The sequence below is a fragment of the Scyliorhinus torazame genome, chromosome 1, assembly GCF_047496885.1.
Source record: "Scyliorhinus torazame isolate Kashiwa2021f chromosome 1, sScyTor2.1, whole genome shotgun sequence".
Lineage (NCBI taxonomy): Eukaryota > Metazoa > Chordata > Chondrichthyes > Carcharhiniformes > Scyliorhinidae > Scyliorhinus > Scyliorhinus torazame.
This window is the reverse complement of record NC_092707.1, coordinates 147,160,934-147,182,468: the sequence shown is the minus strand read 5'-3', so window position 1 is coordinate 147,182,468 and position 21,535 is coordinate 147,160,934. Positions and strand designations below refer to the sequence as shown.

Genomic DNA, 21,535 nt, shown 5'->3' with positions numbered 1-21,535 from the left:
CCTCAGTGCCATGAGGCAGCAGGGCTAACCCTCTGCGCCACCGTGCTGCCCTTGACCTTCATCTTGTTAAAGGCCACCCATTTCCTCGCTGGCTCTGCCCCACATCTTCAGAGACCCTGATCAGATTTCCTTCCCATTTCGTATTGCGGTGATCCTTAGCCCACTGCAGGACCTTGTCCTCATCCTGAAAACAATAGAATGGAATGATCATCGCACGAGGTGGCTCATTTGGTCGAGATTTCTTCCTGATCATCCATTGGGCCCTGTCAGACACCGGGGGGGGGGGGGGGGGGGGGCAGGAGGGAGATATTCGGTGGGATTCTGGCCCTCCACCTTCTCTGTCAACCCCGCAACTCAGGAGGTTCTGCTTCCTTGACTGATTTTCCAGGTCATCGACTTTCGCCTTCAACCTTGTATTTTCATCAGCCACCACTGCAATCTCAGCATCTAACGACGCAAGCTGCTTATCGTGCCTCGTGAGTGCCTCAACACCTTCCAGAATCTCACCATGTATTTTCACTTTCCCAACGGCTTTATCAAGCTCCACCCGGACTGGGCTTGATTTACATAATCTCTCCGAGACCAACTTCCACTGCCTCTCAAAGTGTATATTAAATTCCTTAGCCAGGGCAGCACGGTGGCACAGTGGTTAGCATTGTCGCTGAGGACCCGGGTTCGAATCCCGGCCCTGGGTCACTGTCTGTGTGGTTTGCACATTCTACCCGTGTCTGCGTGGGTTTCGGTCCCACAACCCAAAGATGTGCAGGATAGGTGGATTGGCCTCGCTAAATTGCCCCTGAATTGGAAAAAATAATTGGGTACTCTAAATTTATGAAAATAAATAAAAAATAAATTCCTTATCCAGCGCGTCTGAGAACATATCCATTTTTGTTGGGACTGCCGATGACTGCAACTCTGCCATTATGAGTTTCACGAGTCCCCCCCCCCCCCCCACCGAGTCGGTCAAGGGAATATCTACTCCAGGTTTCCCGGTTTCTTTGCCCTTCCTTTGGGCATGTATTTGGCACAAGGGAGAACCTGTTGTACTGATTTAGAGTGTTTTTCTAACTACGATCACCAAAATAAATGGGCGAAAATGCCTAAAAAAAATACGGATCCCAGATGGAGCTACCAAAAGTGCAACCTCCCTCTTACATCCGGAAGTCCAGATTTTGATATATAATCCTCTTGTGAAGCACCTTGGCACACTTTATTACGTTGAAGGCACAATATAAATTTAAGTTGTTGTTAAGAGTGTCAGTCTTATTGGCTCAAGACTCAGTTATGCGGCTTGAGCCCACAGCTTCTAACTAAGAGGCAAGAGTGAAACCCACTGAATCACACCTGCCACCAACAATCCCCAGACAATTGGCACTTAAATGCTCTGTAATTGTAATATGACGTCCATGGCCCCCTTCTGCACTGTAAATTCTATGAAAACCATCTTTTGAGGGGAGCAAGGGCAAAAATTTCTCCTGAGTGGAATCCTTGCACGACCCTTCAAGTAGATTGACAGCTTTGTACCGCTAATTCGTTGAAGAAATCCAATTGAATAACTTCTCCACTGCAACTGCCTCATCACCATTTATAGTTTATGTCAAAATTTATCTGTTATGGTGCATGTGAGGAATTGAACTAAAGAAAAGAGCATTAGACTGGGATGACCAGTTAGAATAGTGCATTGTGGACATTAATTCGGGTTGCAGGGAGTGAACGAAGAAATGGGCAAAGCTTGGCGAGAGGGGGAGGGGTTACTATAGGGACTGGTTCTTTGCACAAAGGATGCCACAAAGGATGCTGGGAGGCAGAGGCCCAGAGGAACGAAAGGAATGTGTAATGAGCCTATCAGAATTAGTGGCAGTTAGATTGTATGACCAGGTCAAGGAAAGGGCCTATCGGAATCTTGTATTCGTGTATGTGGAACTTGATACTGCATGAATGTAAACTAAAGACCATATACGTTGCCTCCCTTTGTCTCACTCGCTCTGGGAGTTTCAAGAGACATGGGTCTCCTGCCTTCATCAGAGGGAGTGTAAGCTATTTGAAATAAACTAAAGGAATTTCTAAATCCGAACTCAGCTTTTGATTGAGACCAGACTGGACAGAAAGAACTCAATTTCTTCACATGGACCACACCACACCAAATTTGAAGACAGCAGTAGGACAGGAACAGTGTTTTGGAAAGGTTTTGGAGAAAAGATCAAGGGAGATGATGAAATGCATGGTGTCCCCATCTGACTCAGGAATTACAGAGAATCATAACGTACTAATAGCACAGAAAACAGGCTTTTCTGCTCAACTGGCCTATGCTGGTGTTTATGCTTTCTATAACCTACTTCCACCCTTCTTCATTTAACCCTATCATCATAATCTTTCTCTCTCATGTGTTTGTCCAATTTCCACTTGAATGTATCAATCTGTTTTCCCCACCTAATCTCTTTCGTAGCAAGTTTTGCATGGGGAGATGGTAGCTTAGTGGGATTGTCACTGGACTGGTCATCCAGAGGTGCAAGCTCTGAGGACATGAGTTCAAATCAACTCAATTAATTGAAAAGAAAATTGGAATTTGAAAACTAGTCTCAGTAAAACCATGACTCTTGAATTGACTGTCATGAAAAAACATCTAAGGGCAGCACGGTGGTGCAGTGGTTATCACTGCGGCCTCACGACGTCGAGGTCCCAGGTTCAATCCCGGCTCTGGGGTCATTGTCCGTGTGGAGTTTGCACATTCTCCCCGTGTTTGCGTGGGTTTCACCCCCACAACCCAAAGATGTGCAGGGTCGGTGGATTGGCCACGCTAAATTGCCCCATAATTGGAAAAAATGAATTGGGTACTCTAAATTTATTTTTAAAAATTAAAAAAAACATGTGGCTCATTGGAGTTTGCGCATTCTCCTCATGTCTGCATGGGTTTCTTCTGGGTGCTCCAGTTTCCTCCCAGAGTACAAAGATGTGCAGCTTAGGTGGGGTTACAGGGATAGGGCAGGGGAATGAGTCGAGGTCGGGTGATCTTTCAGAGGGTTGGTGAAAAATCGATGGGGCGAATAGCTTCCTTCTGCACTGTAGGGCTACTATGTCTTTTACCCTTTAGGGAAAGAAATCTAATCTGGTCTTCTAGTTGGTAGAGGTCATGGGTTTGGAAGGTGCCACGGAAGACGCCTTGAGGAGTTGTTGCAGTAATAATAATCTTTATTAGCGTCCCAAGTAGGCTTACATTAACACTGCAATGAAGGTACTGTGAAAATCCCTAGTCGCCACATGCCTCTTTGGTTACACTGAGGGAGAATTAAGAATGTCCAATTCACCTAACAAACACGTTTTCGGGACTTGTGGGAGGAAATCAGGCCACGTGGAGGAAACCCACGCAGACACGGGAGAATGTGCAGACTCTGCCCAGACAGTGACCTAAGCTGGGAATCGAACCCCGGTCCCATGCGCTGTGAAACGACTGTGCTACCGTGCACATCTTGTAGATGGTACACACTCACTGGTGGCAGAGAGTCGATGCCTAAGGTAGTAGATGGGGTGCTGATCAAGGAGACTAATTTATCTCAGGTGTTGGGCTTGAGTGTTGTTGGAACGGCACCCATCGAGTCAAATGGAGAGTATTCCATCACACATTGACTTATGCTTTACAAATGCTGAATAGGCTTTAAGGAGTCAGGAGACGAGTTGCACGCTGCAGGTGTGTTATGCTTCTTCACGTAGCATAAGCTGCTTCCTTGATGTATACTCTGACAAAGGAAGGTTCAGACTTGGAGATAGATTTAACACATTTATTGAACAGTTAACAATTCTCCTACTTGGGTTCGACTCTCCTGCTAATCTTACTATAGTAACTCGATCTAACTAACCAGTCTGCTCTAATCCATGCGGTGGGTGTGATGCTTCCCTGATTTGCCAGTCACTCTGTGAGTGTTGCCTGTGGAAAGAGAAAGAGCATGTGTGCCCTGTCCTTTTATATGGGCGCCCTCCTTGTGGTAGTGTCACCTCTGGGTGTGTCTTGACTGCCCATTGGTTGTGTCCTATCTTACTGGCCTATTGGTTGAATGTCTTGTGTGTCATGATGTCTCTGGTGCTCCCCGTAGTGTTTATTTAGTCCCATTGTGTTTACATTAACCCCTTGTATATTTACAGTGTCTAGTGTATCTACATTAACCCTTTGTGTATTTACAGTGATGCATATCACCACATCCCCTCGTTTTTCATGTTCCATATTTTCTGTACAGTGTTGAAGAAAATTGAACAAAATAGGTAGATAAGTGATGACATGTACAAATCATGATGAGTGATGATGACACAATAAGTCCAAATCATATGTATGAGTCCAAAGTTCATGAATCAATACAATTGAGTGGCTTTCTTGTTTTGTTGGTGAAGTGGTGACGTTGATGTTGGGATGTCCTTGTGAACGCCGTCAGTGTCCCTGTGCTTAAGGAACCAAGAAGTGGTCAAATCACTTTGTTATCTGACTTGGACTCTTTTTTTTTTCTTTCGATGCTTGTGGTAGCGATGTATGTAATCTGTGTCGTCCTGCCATGGTATGTCATTGTACTGAGCTGAGCAGTAACAGTGTCCCGCATTTGCAGAGTTGTACCATGTCGTAGTTCCATTGTTGTTGTTTTTGTCGTGCTTGTTGCCTCTGGTACGCTTCTTGATGTTGTCAGTGCTGTTGTTTTTGTAGGTTTTGTCGTGTTTGTTGCGCTCTGGAGAACTTGAAGGTCTCAAAGATTTCTGCTGCTCTTGCACCTGCGATGGTGAGTAGGAGCTTAATTTTCTCTGCATCCGCCACGCCACCTAGGTCGGACGCTACCAGGCACATCTCGAATCTCTGCCTGAACGCACGCCTGTTTGCACTGAGATTGCCGTGGTACCTGAATCTCGAAACTCTGGGTGCTGTTGCTGGCGGTCACGGATTTTTGAATTGAACTATAGGGATTCAACAGGTCACTCACTGGTACCATGTTGTGTTATGCTTCTTCACGTAGCATAAGCTGCTTCCTTGATGTATACTTTGACAAAGGAAGGTTCAGATTTGGAGATAGATTTAACACATTTATTGAACAGTTAACAATTCCTCGACTTGGGTTCGACTCTCCTGCTAATCTTACTATAGTAACTCGATCTAACTAACCAGTCTGCTCAAATCCATGCGGTGGGTGTGATGCTTCCCTGATCTACCCGTCACTCTGAGTGTTGCCTGTGGAAAGAGACAGAGCATGTGTGCCCTGTCCTTTTATATGGCTTGCCCCTTTGAGGTAGTGTCACCTCTGGGTGTGTCTTGACTGCCCATTGGTTGTGTCCTATCTTACTGGCCTATTGGTTGAATGTCTTGTGTGTCATGATGTCTCTGGTGCTCCCCCTAGTGTTTATTTAGTCCCATTGTGTTTACATTAACCCCTTGTGTATTTACAGTGATGCATATCGCCACAGCAGGATTCCTAGCCTCTGACCTGCTCTGGTTTCCTAATAAGAAACCTGCCTTGCACTTTCTCCAGCTCCTCTATATCCTTTCCCCAGCTTTGACAAAGAGTCATCCAGAGTCGAAACGTTAGCTCCCTTCTCTCTCCACAGATGCTGCCAGACGCGCTGAGATAGTCCAGTATGTTTTTGCTTCTACCTCACGAAGCCCGCCTCCCAATAATAGCTGTTGCTCTGCCAACTCCGGATCAATATGCAGCCACACAATGCAGACTGGGACTGAGGCCCGCGTTGCTACGGCCCGATTCCCGAATGTTCCAGTTTCCATGGTGACCGCGCCTTCAACACTCGAACTCAGTTGGTTTAGCGTCAGACGTCATGAGGACGCATGTCCGCTGATTGGGTGATCTGCCTATCCGTCACATATTGACCCACGGGCCGCATTACTTCCGGGTGAGTGGCCAGGGCCTGAAGCGTGTCGCTGAGCGATAGCCTAAGGGAGCCGCATTGACAAACAGGCACGATGGGGGACTCATCCGGGGAGGATCGCTTCGATGGTATTCTGTTAGCCATGGCTCAGCAACACGAAGGGGGTGTTCACCAGGTATCGGTTAGATTCCACTGCTTGGGTGTAGATTCCCCCACTCCTTCACCGGGGAGTAGATTTCCCAAACCCTCCCCTGCCCGGATGCCGCTGCCCCCTGCCCGGGTGTGGGTGCCCCCTCCCCTGCCCGGGTGTGGGTGCCCCCTCCCCTGCCCGGGTGTGGGTGCCCCCTCCCCTGCCCGGGTGTGGGTGCCCCCTCCCCTGCCCGGGTGTGGGTGCCCCCTCCCCTGCCCGGGTGTGGGTGCCCCCTCCCTGGCCCGGGCGTAGATGCCCCTATGCCTCCCCGGCCCGGGCGTAGATGCCCCCATGCCTCCCCGGCCCGGGCGTAGATGCCCCCATGCCTCCCCGGCCCAGGCGTAGATGCCCCCATGCCTCCCCGGCCCGGGCGTAGATGCCCCCATGCCTCCCCGGCCCGGGCGTAGATGCCTCCCCGGCCTGGGCGTAGATGCCCCCTGGCCTGGTCGTAGATGTCCCAACGCATCCCTGTCCTGGGTGTAATGCCCCCATGCCTCCCAGGCCTGGGCGTAGATGCTCCAATCCTCCCCTGCCTGGCTGCAAATGCCCCCAGTCTGCCCTGGCACAGATGCCCCCTGCTCTCTGCGGCCAAGGCGCAGACGCCACTGGCCCCGGCGCAGACGCTCTGAGCTCTCCCGGGCGCAGGCCACCCCAGATCCTGCCTGGCCCAGACGCAAACGCCAGGGCGCAGTTGCCCCTGGTCTACCCTGGCCTTGGCGCAGGCGCAGCCCGCCTCGGCACAGGCACCCCTAGCCCTCCCCGGCCTGGGCGCAGACCTCCCCAGCCAGAACGCAGATGCCCCCTTCCCGGCACGGGCGCTGACTCCCCACTGCACCCCTCCCCGGCACGGGTGCAGACGCCCGCACCTCGGCCAGGCTGCAGACACCCCATCCCTGGGTGGCCTGGGCATGAATTTCCGGGTGTAGATTTCATCCCCTCCCCCCACGTCCCCAGTCTGGGCATAGATTGCAAATCCTCGGCCTGGACGTAGATCTCACCTCTTCCCCGGCCTTGGCGTAGATCTCACCCCGGCCTGGGCGTAGATCTCACTCCTTCTCCGGCTTGGGCGTAGATCTCACCCCTTCCCGGCCGAGGCACAGATTCTCTCTCTCTCTTCTCCCCCCCCCCCCCCCAAAAGTCCCTGGTGTAGACTTCCCCCACCCTACCTTTCCCTGGCCTGGATGTAGATTCCCCCCAACCTGTCCCCGGCCCAGGCATAGATCCCCCCCCCATCCCTGTGGTAGATTTCCCCCTTTCCCCCACCTGCGCCTGGCCTGGGCATAGATTACACCTCCCGCCCCCCCTCCCCCTCCCCCCCCCCCCCCTCCCTCTGCCCTGCCACTCCCTCAGCTGATGCTGGGTGACCTGTCAACCTCAACGGGTCTGAATAAAAGCATTCAATTTCTATTCCAGCTCGTGGATACGTTCTTCAGTTTTCTGAGGCGGAAGACCGACTTTTTCACTGGTGGAGAGCAGGGAGCAGCTAACAAAGTGAGTACAGCGGGGGGTTTCCATTATACCTCCATCTCTCTCAGTATGGGGACCCTGCTGCATCTTCATGTCTCAAATTAATTTGAATATGGATGTCCCTGTGGAACTGCCAGTTTCTCTGAAGTGTACTAATGGTGTAATCCCATTTAACTGATTCTGGTCATACATTTTCCACAGTTGGTGACCGAGACGTTCAAAAGCCACCATAAATTAGCGATACAAGTTCAGATGGAGAAGGAGGTGAAAATGGAAGCAGAGAGAAAAGATAAATTGGAAAGGGCAAAGCTCACTGAGGAGGAGAAATCTGAGCCAGATTCGAAACAGCCAAAAATCAAAGAGCTGACTGATGAGGAGGCAGAAAAATTGCAGAAGGAGATCGACCAGGTAAGTGCAGCATCTGCTGGCTGATCACAGCTAAGAATTGGATCATGGAATTAAGGACAACCTATTGGCTGTGATTGGGAATTCTTTAGGGAGTATGAGACAGTTAAGGTAAGGATAATTGATGTGAATATAATCATATCAGCAGGATGTGAGTTGTCCTGCCGCCTAAGGATCTGTACAGGGGCCTTTCAGTGTACCTAAATTTGCTGACAGCCAGTTAGTTGGCAGTGTAAGCAGCAGAATTAAAAAAAAAAAAAAATTAATTCAGAGTACCCAATTTATTTTTCCAAAATTTAGCGAGGCCAATCCACCTACCCTGCACATCTTTGGGTTGTGGGGGAGAAGCCCACTCAAACATGGGGAGAATGTGCAAACTCCACACGGACAGTGACCCAGAGCCGGGATCGAACCTGGGACCTCGGCGCCGTAAGGCTGCAGTGCTAACCACTGCTCCCCGTGCTGCCCATAAGCAGCAGAATTGATAGATTAGGTGAGTGGGCAAAACTATAGCAAATGGAGCTCAATGTGAGAGAGTGTTATGACCTCTACATTGGATGTAAGAAGGATAGATCGGAGTAGTTTTTAAATAGTGAGAAGTTGGGAACCCTGGAGGAGCCGATTGATTAAAGGCTTCAAATGCAGAAATCATTAATTCTGGTGGACTTATACAAATTTATCAAAAAGGCAAAAAAGAATGTTGGTCTTTATGTGAAAGAGGCTGAATGCAAGGGGTGGATGTTCTTTTACAGTTATATAAAGTCCTTGATAGACACCGTTTTGAGTACTGCATTCAATTCTGCGTACTAAAGTTCAGAAAGAATATTTTGGCGCTGGAGGGAGTGCAGCATGGATTCATGATTATACCAGGACTAAGAGTTTAATTTTGAGGACAGGTTGATTAGACTAGGCTTTAGAATTTAGCCTCGGAGTTTAAAATGATAAAATTGTGGTGTTTAGACTTAACAAAGAAATCGGTAGAGTAGATAGAAACTATTTTCTTTGGTGGGGGAGTTGGGAACAAGGGGCATAAACTTAAAATTAGATATAAAAACAAAATGTTGTAAATACTCAACAGGGCCTGGCAGGATATGTGGAGAGAGAAGTTGAGTTAATGGGGGGGGGATTTTCTGACCGTTCTCGCCAGTGGATCTTCCAGTCCTGCCGACAGTGAATCCCTGCTGCGGGTTTCTCGGTAGTGTGGGGCGGATTCAATGGGAAATCCCACTGACAGCAATGGCAGCAGAAGATTTGGCAAACGGTGGGCCACCTGCTGCTGAGAAACATGCATGGGATGGGGGCATGGAAATCCCCCCCCCCCCCAAGCTTTGAGGTCATTGACTTATTTTCCAAACATCTACTCTGCACATCTTTGGGTTGTGGGGGTGTGACCCATGCAGACACTGGGATAATGTGCAAACTCCACACGGTCAGTGACCCATGGCCGGGATTGAACCCGGGTCCTCGAGGCTGTAAGGCAGCAGTGTATACCACTGTGCCACCCCATTATAAATGTTCATATATAACATAATATCAACACAGTATCAACATAGAAAATAGATGTTGCATAATGCAATATAAAAAACCACAACCGACCATATAAATCCCACTCCAGAGAACACTTTCCCCCAACGATGTAACCCCTTCCCCCAAATGGTGACTAATTCTGTAAAGTAGGAAATTAATAGGCTCTGCCTCAGTTGGAACCCTTCAACCAACTCCCTGACAGTGTACATGAGCTTCTCCAGATCCAAAAATTCCATGAGGTCACCCAGCCAGACCGAGGCACCGGGCAAAGTAAGAGATCTCCATCCCAGCAGAACCCGCCTCCGAGCAATCAACTAGGCAAAGGCGAGAACATCCGCCTTCACCCCATCTGCAACCCCAGCGAGTCCGATACCCTGAAAATGGCCACCAAAGGACAAGGCTCCAGATCAATGTTAAAAATGGCTGACATGATGCTGAAGAAGCTAGGGGCTGGTTTAGCACAGGGCTAAATCGCTGGCTTTGAAAGCAGACCAAGGCAGGCCAGCAGCATGGTTCAATTCCCGTACCAGCCTCCCCGAACAGGTGCCGGAATGTGGCGACTAGGGGCTTTTCACAGTAACTTCATTTGAAGCCTACTTGTGACAATAAACAATTTTCATTTCATTTTTTTATTTCAAGAAGGAGACCCAAAAGTTTACCCAGAAACTGAAATAACGATGGTGGCTGACGAGAACAAGAGGTTGAAGGCCAAGGTCGACGGTCTTGGGAATCGTTTGAGGAGGCAGAACTTCAGAGTCGTGGGGTAGGGCAGCACAGTGATTAGCACTGCTGCATACGGCGCTGAGGACCCGGGTCAATCCCGGCCCTGGGTCACTGTCTGTGTGGAGTTTGCACATTCTCCCCGTGTCTGCGTGCGTTTCATCCCCACACCCAGAAATGTGTAGATTAGGTGGATTGGCCACACTAAATTGCCCCTTAATTGGCAAAAATTAAATTTATTTAAAAAAAAAAAACACCACTGACCATGATGTACCGTCCTCCTGAGTCCATAACCGTCCTTGTCGCCGTAAATACCATCTTCTTACTGAGCATTATGACCCCCCCCCCCCCCCCCCCAGCTCATGTCCCATAGCAAGGATGGTAGGTCTGTCCCACTCATCCCTTTCTTACCTGCAGATGCGCTTCTTGGAGGAAGACTATATTGTCCTTCATACTTTTCATGTGGGCGAAGACTCTGGATCTTTTCACCGGGCCATTGAGTCCTCTGTCCTTCGATTTTATGAGGCGGGTGCTGGGTAAGATTCCGGGCTTGGACTTGCATCGGTTGATATAACATTGTCATAGATCTGAGCTTGGTCCGATCGAGTCCCAATTTGTTGCGGGTGTCGGAAGTGGCGAGGGAGTTTATGGGATGCATTGGGGGGGGGGGGGGGGTGGAGTTGTGAGAGGCCGAGGACGATCGAGTTTTTTCATACTTCTCCCATGTGCACCGGGTGTACTCCCGGATTGACTTTTTGTGTTGGACAAGACCCTGCTGGCAGGGATGGCCAGTGATTGTGGTTTCCGACATGTGGGAGGCACTCAACACGTGGGAAGCACTCGAGGCTGTAGTCATGGGGGGGACGTTTATATCAATTTGGGCACACAGGGAGAAGGTGGAGCGGGAGGAAAGGACAAAGCTGGTGGATAAGATTTAAAAAAATAAAAAAAAAACATTTAGAGTATCCAATTCATTTTTCCCAATTAAGGGGCAGTTTAGCGTGGCCAATCCACCTACCCTGTACATCTTTTGGGTTGTGGGGGCGAATCCCACAGATATACGGGGATAATGTGCAAACTCCACACGGACAGTGACCCAGAGCCGGGATCGAACCTGGGACCTCGGCGCCGTGAGGCAGCAGTGCTAACCACTGCGCCACCGTGCTGCCCCAGTGGATGAGATTTTGAGAGTGGACAGGAGATATTGAAGAAGAGGCAGAGACTGCAGATGGAGTTTGGTCTAGTTTCTACGGGGAAGCTGCAGAGGGGCAGTGTATAAGTACGGGGAAAAGGATGCTCCCCCACCAGGTGAGAAAGCGGGAGGTGATGTGGGAGATTGGTAGAGTTAGAGATTATAAGGGTACAGTGGTGATGGGCCCAGAGGGGCGGTGTTCGAGGCCTTTTTTATAAGAGCCTGTCCGAGTCGGAGCACCCGGCCGGGGATGAAGGGATGTGGCGATTCCTGGATGGGTTGGACTTTACCAAAGTGGAGGAGGGGCTGGTTAAGGGCCTGGGGCCCCAATTGTGCTGTGGGAGGTGATGGATGGTGTGGTGGCGATGCAAGCAGGGAGGCCTCAGCTGCTCTCGTCGCCTCCTTTCTGAACCTTATCTTTCACATTCAAACCGAGGCAGTGCAGTCACGTGCAAATAGTCTTTCACAGTCCCAACCCGCCTGGTGTCCACTTCATCACTGACTCTGCTGCTGTCTTCCCAGCCCATGTTTATGAACAAATTCGTCTACATCCGCCGGTGTGGTGAAGTAATGCCCCCTGCCCGGGAAGGTGACCCAGAGCTTGGCTGGGTACAGCATTCCAGATTTCACCATGTTTTTATACAGGGCTGCTTTGGCTGTACTGAATTTCGCCCGGTGTTTGGTCAGGTCCACCCCAATGTCCTGATAAATCCTGATCGGGTGTCCCTCCCGGTTGCAGGACCTTGTCTGCCTGGCCCAGTTTAGGATTCTTTCCCGGTAACGATACTGGTGTAATCTTGAAATTATGGTCTTTGGCTGTTCCCCAGCCCTAGGCTTTGGCCAGAGTGACCTGTGGGCTCTGTCTATATGGTGGCTTGGGGAAGCTGTCTCTCCCCACCAGGTTGCCCAGCATCTGGGCCATATATTCTATGGTGCTCCTCCCCTTGGTTCCCTCTGGTAGACCCAATGTGGGTAGGTTCTGACGCTGCGATTGGTCCTCCTGATCTTTGATTTTCCCCTTTCGAGTCCCTTGTGTAGCCACCAACCTTGCCACCTTCAATTCCAGTGCAGTATCCGGTTGCTCTGGTCCTTTGAGGCCTTCTCCAGCTCCCTTATGGTTGCCCCCTGAGTCTCCAGCTGCCTCTCCGCCTTTTCCAGGGCTGCCTGCATGGTGATCAGCGTCTTCGCCACCGTAACCTTGACTGTTGCCCTCGTATTGGCTTTAATGGCCTCCTTGAGTTCCTTCATAAGGAATTCCCTCCCATCTGCTTGCCGGGGCGGGGGAGCTCAGTGCGCGGCCTGGTGGTCCCTCTCGTTCGGGTGTGGCCGAGGCTTCACCGCCCTGTGTGCTTGCCGTCTCCTCGGTTCGCCTCTCCAGGCTTTTGTTGCCTTTTCCTTCTTTTCATCCCCTGGCATGACTAGTTTTGATGTTGTTGGAGGAGGGCAAAGGGGTATTTATTCCCGATTCTAGTAAGCTATTTTGAGTTTAAAGTGCCTAAATCCAAATTCTCAGGTGAAGAGCCACCGTTCATGCGTCCGCTCAGCACATCATCCCCGACATCGGAAGTCCCCTGGCTGTCTTATATTTATCATTAACCATTATAGTGTAGCAGGTTTCTAAGGGCATTGTCACAGTAACTTAATTGCAGTGTTTTTAAAAAATAAATTTAGAATATCCAATTCATTTTATTTTCCAATTAAGGGGAAATTTAGCATGGCAATCCACCTACCCTGCACATCTTTGGTTGTGTGGGTGAGATTCATGCAGACATGGGGAGAATGTGTAGACTCCACACGGACAGGGTCGGGATCGAACCCGGGTCCTTTGTGCCGTGAGGCAGCAGTGCTAACCACTGCGCCACCATGCCGCCCTTATACCTGCCTTACTGCACACTGCGAAATTTGAGGTTAATAACTGGCCAGGTATGCTATGATGAGAACATTTACTATTGCATTTTTCATCTAGAAAAAGGAACACAAGAAACCGGAAAGTGATGGTGATGGAATCACTGCCAATGGGGAAGGGAACTCAGAAAAAACAGAAACAAAACAGGTAATGTACAATTGGGTCTGTGTGGAGTGGGAAGAAGAAAGTTCATTTAATGAAATTTGGGAAAAGAGGCAGATTTAATATCCACAAATTCTAGCTTAATTTATTTTTCTGTTGAATTTGTTTTCCCTTGTCGCCACTTAGTGTCACCCAATTGGTCCCTCTCTATTGTGTGGGCCCAGGTCGCAAACTTTTCAATTACATGGTGCAGCACTCTTCACAACATAAGTTACTGAACAGGTTGTATGATTTACTTGTAGGGTTAGTGATTGAGGCATAAATTGTGTCAATATTCCAGATTAAAACGGACAAGAGGATAATGGGAAAAGTATTGAATGGACTTGGGGACATGGTGGGTAAATGTAATTTTGGACTATTTGCCCATGTGGGGATGAACACAAGAATGTACTGGTTGGACTGAATGGCCTGCTTAAGCATTTTAACTCCTATTTATATCTCTGTAAAAGCAAAGTCTTTGTGGAAATCTGCTTCTTGTAAACTCCTCTCTCAAGGCATTTATCACAGACAAACTGAGGAAAATGTTGACATTGGGCATCCTTTACTCAATTTAGAGACTGTTCATGAAGTGAATGCCAGGCTTCATCAGCCTATACCTCTAACTTCGTTCCACCGTAAAATTTAGATTTTAAATCTTTAAAAATGTTCCATTCAAAGGGACAGCATGGCAGTGGTTAGCACTGCTGCCTCACGGCGCCGAGGGCCCGGGTTCGAACCTGGCCCCGGGTCACTGTCTGTGTGCAGTTTGGACATTATCCCCGTGTCTGCGTGGATCTCACCCCCACAACCCAAAAGATGTGCAGGGTAGGTGGATTGGCCATGCTAAATTGCCCGTTAATTGGAAAATAAAGAATTGGGTACTCTAACTGTATTTTGAAAAAATAACAACTGTTCTGTCTAACGGCCATGCACATGGTTGTGAAACGCCTCATACACATTGTGAGAAATAACGTTTATAATGCTGCAGTTCTCAACGGCTCTACCACCTGAGCCAGGTCTTCCAGGGTCGCTTTCCTTTGCTGCTGGAACTTGTCATTCATGAACTCCACCAGCTGCTCCATTGATCACTGGGTGGGCAACGCCTCTCCCTCCCACCATCTTTGCCTGTGCCGCACCATGATAACTCCCCTGCTCCAATTGCTCTTTCTTTCTCGTAGCGTTCCTGATCCGCTGATCCATGCACCAGCCACACTAGAGGAGTATTACTGTCCCTGGGCACTCCTGCACCCTTTGCCCTCAAATACTACATCCTTCATGCGGGGAAAGACTGAAAAAATGCACCTGAGCGGGAGCCACCAAATGTGTAACCACTCTCTCCATGGCTGCCACTGGAAGTCATCTGCCCTGTATTCTGACAGTCCTCTTTGTGATCCCCACATTCCTGTAGGCAGAGTCCGAGTCCGATGGTGAAGAGGATGAGAAGGATAAAGGGAAGCTGAAGCCCAATGCTGGAAACGGTGCCGATCTGCCAAACTATCGGTGGACCCAAACCCTCTCTGAGGTGGATGTAAGTGTCATTTGCACTGATCTGTTCACAGTGCCACAGTGCTTGTAGGTCCAGGCTGGGGTAGGAAATGATGCAACAAATATAATGGCTTCAATAGAGGAGAAATCTTCACGGTGAAAATGGGGAGAAGGCAGGAGAATGGGGTTGAGAAAATATCAGCCATGATTGAATGGCGGAGCAGACTCGATGGGCCGAGTGGCCTAATTCTGCTCCTATGTCTTATGGTCTTATGGAAAATAAGGAAGTACGTTTTGGTGGTACGAGTTGGCCATGTTATTATAAAGTGGAAAAAATATAATCCAGGATAATTTTACATTTAGCTGATTTGTATATTAGAGCATTGCTTCTCAAGCTATTTTCCAATGTGACTCCATTTTAACACTTGAACGTTAACATGCCCCCAGCAAAACAGCAATAAAGCAGCATAATAACATTCAGCATGTAATTATTAAGCTTTGTATTATAGGTCAACAAATAAGTATGAAAACCTGGGTTTTTTAAGTACTCTGTAAAAATGTTATATTATATATTCATGTAGATTTCAGCCAAGCTCTCCATTTCCCCGGTTTCAGAAGACTCAGTGAAGCCCCTACTCCTCCCATCCCCACAGATTGTACTCAGTCCTTCGCTCTCCAACCCCCCCCCCCCCCCAACCCATGCCTCTTCCCAATCCCTGTCCTCACCATTCAGTCAGCATTTCCCCCCGCCCCCCCACTTCCTCTTTCACCAGCCCCTATCTCCTTTCCTGTCGCCAGTGCCTGAGAAACTGAGTTGCTATTCTGGGGTACAGGAGCTGTAAAACTGGAAACAGGAGACAGAAGCAGAAATATAGAGTTTGAAGCACTCACTCGACTTCACGGCTCAGCCATGTGACCTCCCAGTTTGTCCTATAGTCAGTGGTTGAGTTACCCTTGTCTCGAGCTGCACCAGGTCAGTGCAAAAAATATCCCAGGCCCACTTGCACTCACCACAAAGTAGTTTCTGATGTTGAAGGGTGCTTTGGGCCCACAGTCTGCCCCCTGCTGTTTGACAGCATCGATCCAGTGGGTCCAGGGCTTCCTCACTAGAGCCTCCAGACTGGGTGGCCCCTTCTTCAAAGTCACCACCATTGCTGACTCAGAGCGGCTCAGCTTGCAACCCAAATGTGACCCCAATGACCCCATTGAGGGTTGCGACCCACAGGTTATGGAACTCAGTATTAGGATTCTACTCTCCAGTAAGTACTGTTGCAACCCTGAAGGATTTGAAGGGGAAATGGATGGATTTTGGGTGCGGTGTAGGGTAAAGTCATTGGATGGAGTAACTCATTGTGGTGAATAGCCATTTTATGATACTTTAAAAAATACAATACTTTCTTATGTTATGTTCCCAGCTCCTGGTTCCATTCCAAGCTAACTTCAGATTGAAGAGTCGTGACCTCATTGTGGAGATCCAAAGACGCCACTTGAAAGTGGGTCTGAAAGGCCATCCTCCTGTGTTCGATGGTGAGATGTTCAATGATGTGAAGGTGGAGGAAAGCTCATGGCTTCTGGAGGATGGAAAAAGCATTAACATACATCTAGAGAAGGTGAGCTGGCATCAAACTGGGTAGAGGGAAACCACAATCGTATCCCGGCCACTCTGAGCATTCCCGTGTCCTGGCTCTAAACTTACTCCACAGCTGTGGACATGGGGAATGAGGTCTGTCCCTGTATGGGGCGACAATCCATATGGACCTCCACTCTGTGGTTGAGGTTTACATTGGGGCTGGAGGCTTGAGTTAACCTGGCGTTTTCCGACTATAGATGAGGATTACACTGGCCTGTGGGTAAGGGTTTTTCTAAAATTCTCAGCCTGGGTGAGGGCTGCACTGGGTTTTGGGTGAAGGTTAACCAGAATTTGCAGTCTGTGGTGGCTGGGTGACTTTCTGTGCCCACGGGATCTCTGGGGAACTCCAGTTTAGTTGTGCTCTTGCTGTATTTGTTTGTGAACTGCATCAGCATCTGTGAGGATTTATATTTTCTAATTTCAGATCAATAAAATGGAATGGTGGAGCAAAGTAGTGACAACAGATCCTGAGCTCAATACCAAAAAAATTAACCCCGAGAATTCAAAAGTGAGTGTTTCCATTTCTATACTCTGCAACTCTCGTCATTTGGAGAGGCAGTGGTTTATTTTATACATTTAGTGTACCCAATTCTATTTTCTTTCCAATTAAGCATGGCCAATCCACCTATCCTGCACATCTTTGGGTTATGGGGGTGAGACCCATGCAGGCATGAGGGGAATGTGCAAACTCCACACGGGCAGTGACCCAGGACTGGGATCGAACCCGGGCAAAACACCTAACACTACAAAGTAAAACCAACATAAAACCCCAACACCCGGCAAGATATTCATTTTAACCGCCTGCACCCGGCCTCCCAACAAGAGGGGAAGGCGATCCCACCTCAATAAATCCGCCTTGATCCTGCCCACCAGACTTGTGAAGTTCAATTCACAGAGCCGAGCCCAATCCGGAGCCACCTGCACTCCCAGATATCTAAAATGGTTGTTGCCACCCGAAATGGCAACACCGCTCCTGGAGAAGGCACCACGGAACACACTTTTTCCCAAATTTAACTTGAGACCTGAAAAGCCCCAAATCCCCTAAGCAGTCGCATTATATCCCCCACTGAAGAGCCAGGGTTGGAGATATACAGCAACAGATCATTAGCATACAGGGACATACTATGCCCCACCCCACCCCCGCTATCCTCCTCCATTCATCCGAACACCTCAGCACAATGGCCACGGGCTCCATTGCCAGTGCAAACAGAAGAGGGGCCCCCCTGCCTCGCTGCATTATGCAAAGGAAAATACCCTGAATTCATCTCATTTGTGCGCGCACACGCCACCGGATCCTTATACAACAATTTCCCCCACGCCAAAAACCTGGGCCCAATCCTAGATCTCTCCAACACCGCAAACAAATAGCTCCACTCCACACGATCAAATGCGTTTTCCACATCCAGCGCCACCATCACCTCCAACATCCTCCCCTCTGCCGGAGAAAGGACCACATTCAACAGACACCGTACATTTGACAACAACTGTCTGCCCTTTACGAACCCCGTCTGGTCCTCCCTAATCACCTTTGGGGGCACTCCTCCAGCCTGAGCACCAGCACCATCACCAGAATCTTGGCGTCCACATTCAACAGAGATATTGGCCTATATGACCCACACTCCACCGGGTCCTTGTCCTTCTTCAGCAATAGTGAAATGGATGCCTGCCCCATTGTCTCTGGCAGTGCCCCCTTAGCCACTGTGGCTTCAAACATCTCCACTAATAGCAGCGCCAGCTTATCTCTAAACTTTTTATATAACTCCACCGGGAAACCGTCCAGCCCCGACAGCTTATCTGCCTGCATCTTTCCTATCGCCACCCACACTGGGTCCTCTAACCCTGTCCTCTCCTACTTGGAACACTCCAACTGTCCCAGAAACTCCCGCATATCTGACTCCATCTCCAGAGGCTCTGACTTATAAATCTTTCTATAACTCCTCAAATGCCTTATTCACCTGCTTTGGTGCCACCACCTGTCCCATCCCAGACCCAAACCATCTCTCGCAGCCGCCTACCAGCGGAGCTGGCCCGCCAACATGCGGCAGGCCTTCTCCCCACACTTGTACGCCGCCCCCCTCGACCGCCTCAGCTATCGAACCGCCTTTCCGTGAACAGAAGGTCCTCGCCTGTTACTCCTTCCTCATCACCACAAGGGGTCCTCCGTATACCTTCCATCCACCTCCAAAATTTCCTCTGCCAACCATTGCTGCTCCTCTCTGTCCACCTGAGCCTTAAACAAGACCTCACCCCTCACTCCTGCTTTCAACACATCCCACGCCACTGACCGCAAAACCACCCTGTTATTAAACCCTACACAATCCTCTAAAACAATTTCCATTTTGGTATAAATATTTGGGTCTGTCAACAACCGCCGTCCACCCTCCATGCAGGCCTCTGTGCCAGTCCCTTCTCCAGGACCACATCCGCCCAATGTGGAGCATGGTCTGAGATAACAATAGCAGAACAATCTGCCTTCCTCACCCCGTCCATCAGCGCCTTCCCTATGACAAAAAAGTCAATCCTGGAATACACATCGTGTACTGACGAAAAAGACTAATACTCCCTATCTCACCGGTGCAAAAATCTCCACTGGTCCGCCCCACCCATCTCCCTCATAAAAGCAGCCAACACCTCTCTACCCCCCTCTCTCTCTCTCTCTCTCTCTTCCCTCCCCTTCAAAGCATCCATTACTATTACGTACCTACCCCCTGGTCAGCCACCACCTTCTCCATCTGGAACCTCACCCTCTTACCCACCGGTATTGCTACCCCGGGCACTACTATCAAAGCCTGAGTGGAACACCTGAATCACCCAGCCCTTCTGAAGCCTCACCATGTCGGCCTTCACACTCTTCAAATGCAAGAAGACTCTTGCTCACTTCACCGGTCCCCCTGCCCTGCCAGAGCCCCCTCCCCGACATAGAGAAAAAAAACACAAAGGCCCCCATCACCCAGACCTTCCAAACTCCCAACACAGTATTCCCTCAAACCCGAACTAAATCCCCAAATCATCCCTTGCCAAACACAACCTGCCAGAAGAAAAATAGGAAACAAGAAAAAATAGGGGGGAAAAGGTTTAACACAAGCAAAGTCCAAACTCCTTTCCATCCCAGTCATTCAGCCATCACAAACTCCTCCACCTCAGCCGCCATCTCAAAGTAGTAGTCCTTAAGAGTTATGTGTGACGCTCAGCTTTGCCAGGTAGACCACCACAAACCTCACGTTGCTTTTATACAACATTGCCTTTGCCCTTCCAAAGGCCTTCTCGCCAACTCTACCATGAGATCCTGGTATATCTGAATACCACCGCCGTCCCATCTCGTCTCTTGTTTCAGCTTCGCCCGTCTCAGCACCTTTTCCTTCATCTGGTAGCTATGGAAACATACTATCACAGCTCATGGTGGCCCATTTGCCCTGGGTTTCCGCCAGAACGACCTGTGAGCCTTGTCCAATTTGTAGAGATGGGGTCTCCTCCACCCCCAACAACTTTGCTAACATCTCCGCCAAGTCCTCCAGCCCCAAAACAATCCCACAATCCTTAGATTCTGCCTTTGTGACCTGTTCTCCAGGTCCTCCGCTTTGTTACTCTCCACCACCCTCCGCAGCTCCTCGCCCATCGAGGTGAACTGGTCGCTGTGCTGCAACAATGTCTCCTCCATCTCTTTCAACACCTCTCCTTGCTCCCATACTATCGTCGACGTCTTTGACAGAGCCACCTTCATCGGGGCAAGAGTCTTATCCATCCACTATTTGAGCAAGGCGATCATTTCCTGACGATGCTTGTCAAAGTGCTTCGAAAATAGCTGCTCAAACACCCTTGCCATCACTTCGGCCAGCGTATCCACCGTAATGGGCACGGCCCCACTTGGCGAGCCTGCTCCCGCTATCTTTCCTCCCGCTGAATTCCCCACCAAAGTCGCCGGCGGACTTTCGCTCTTCCCCCTTTTCCCCCGGATTCTTTTTCTGGGTTTTTGACATCCGTTGGTCGCCTTAGACTTTCAAACAGATAATCGAATCAAATTCTCCCCAAAAACCTGGTGCGAAGGGCTAAAAAAACAAAAGTTCTAGCAGGAGCCACCCAACATGTGACCTCCACCTACATGCCGCCACTGGAAGTCTGGAGAGGCCGTGTTTGTTGGGTGAGCGCAATAATTTTAAACGGATTTGTTCCTCATCAGGTTTTCTGCAATATGAAAACTGTCTGACCTCACAATCATTTACTCTCTGCTGCACTGAATCAATACAAATAATTAACTCCCCCAATTGGGATGCATTGCTTTCTGGATTTCAAAGGCATAGTCACTGAGATGAATTTTCCAGTTTCACCACCATGGAAATCATCTTGGGTGGGTCTGAAAACTTGGCGGACCATTTAAAGATCCGTTGACCTTGGTGGGAATTTTCAGTCCTTGGGCTGCGAGACCGGAAAATCCCACCCACTGTGTTTCCTCTCAGCCAGGAAACACAAACATACCAAAGATGAGAGCTTTGTAGCAGAGGCATGATTTACAATGACACTGATTGAAATTAAGTCATTGACTGATAACGAGAAGCAGACGGTCCCGTTTGCAGCAGATGCAACAGCTTTAACTTTGAGGCCTTTTTCATAACGCTTTAGGGGGATTGCCCATGTCTAGTTCCATTCCAGCTTGTCCCCGAACAGGCGCCGGAATGTGGCGACTAGGGGCTTTTCACAGTAACTTCATTTGAAGCCTACTTGTGACAATAAGCGATTTTCATTTCATTTCATTTTCATTGTAACCAGTGCATCTCCATCCCCTCACAATCATCTCAGACTCTTTCTGTCATTGCCCTGCATTCGCCCCCCTCTTTCCCCCCAACCTTTTGTTATTTACATGCTGTCCCCCATGTACAGTAACATTCAAAATGTCTCAGATACCGACTCTAAACCCTCATGCAGCAAGACCTGGAAAACATTCAGACTTGGGCTGATAAGTGGCATTCATGCTACATACATGCCAGCTGATCATCTCCAACAAGAGACAATCTGACCACCTTCCCT

At 49.2% G+C, this 21,535-nt stretch overlaps 1 protein-coding gene across 1 annotated transcript in view; it reads left to right on the top strand.

Annotated features, from left to right (window-relative positions):
* Window positions 1-5,846: 5,846 nt before the first annotated feature.
* nudc (nudC nuclear distribution protein) overlaps window positions 5,847-21,535 on the top strand; it is a 31,250-nt gene continuing 15,561 nt past the window's right edge. Inside the window, exons 1-7 of the mRNA XM_072500975.1 lie at window positions 5,847-6,025; window positions 7,454-7,531; window positions 7,709-7,915; window positions 13,318-13,404; window positions 14,807-14,926; window positions 16,299-16,493; window positions 16,938-17,021. Of these exons, the coding sequence (XP_072357076.1) occupies window positions 5,945-6,025; window positions 7,454-7,531; window positions 7,709-7,915; window positions 13,318-13,404; window positions 14,807-14,926; window positions 16,299-16,493; window positions 16,938-17,021 (852 nt within the window). The 5' untranslated portion in view covers window positions 5,847-5,944. The remainder of the gene's footprint in view (window positions 6,026-7,453; window positions 7,532-7,708; window positions 7,916-13,317; window positions 13,405-14,806; window positions 14,927-16,298; window positions 16,494-16,937; window positions 17,022-21,535) is intronic.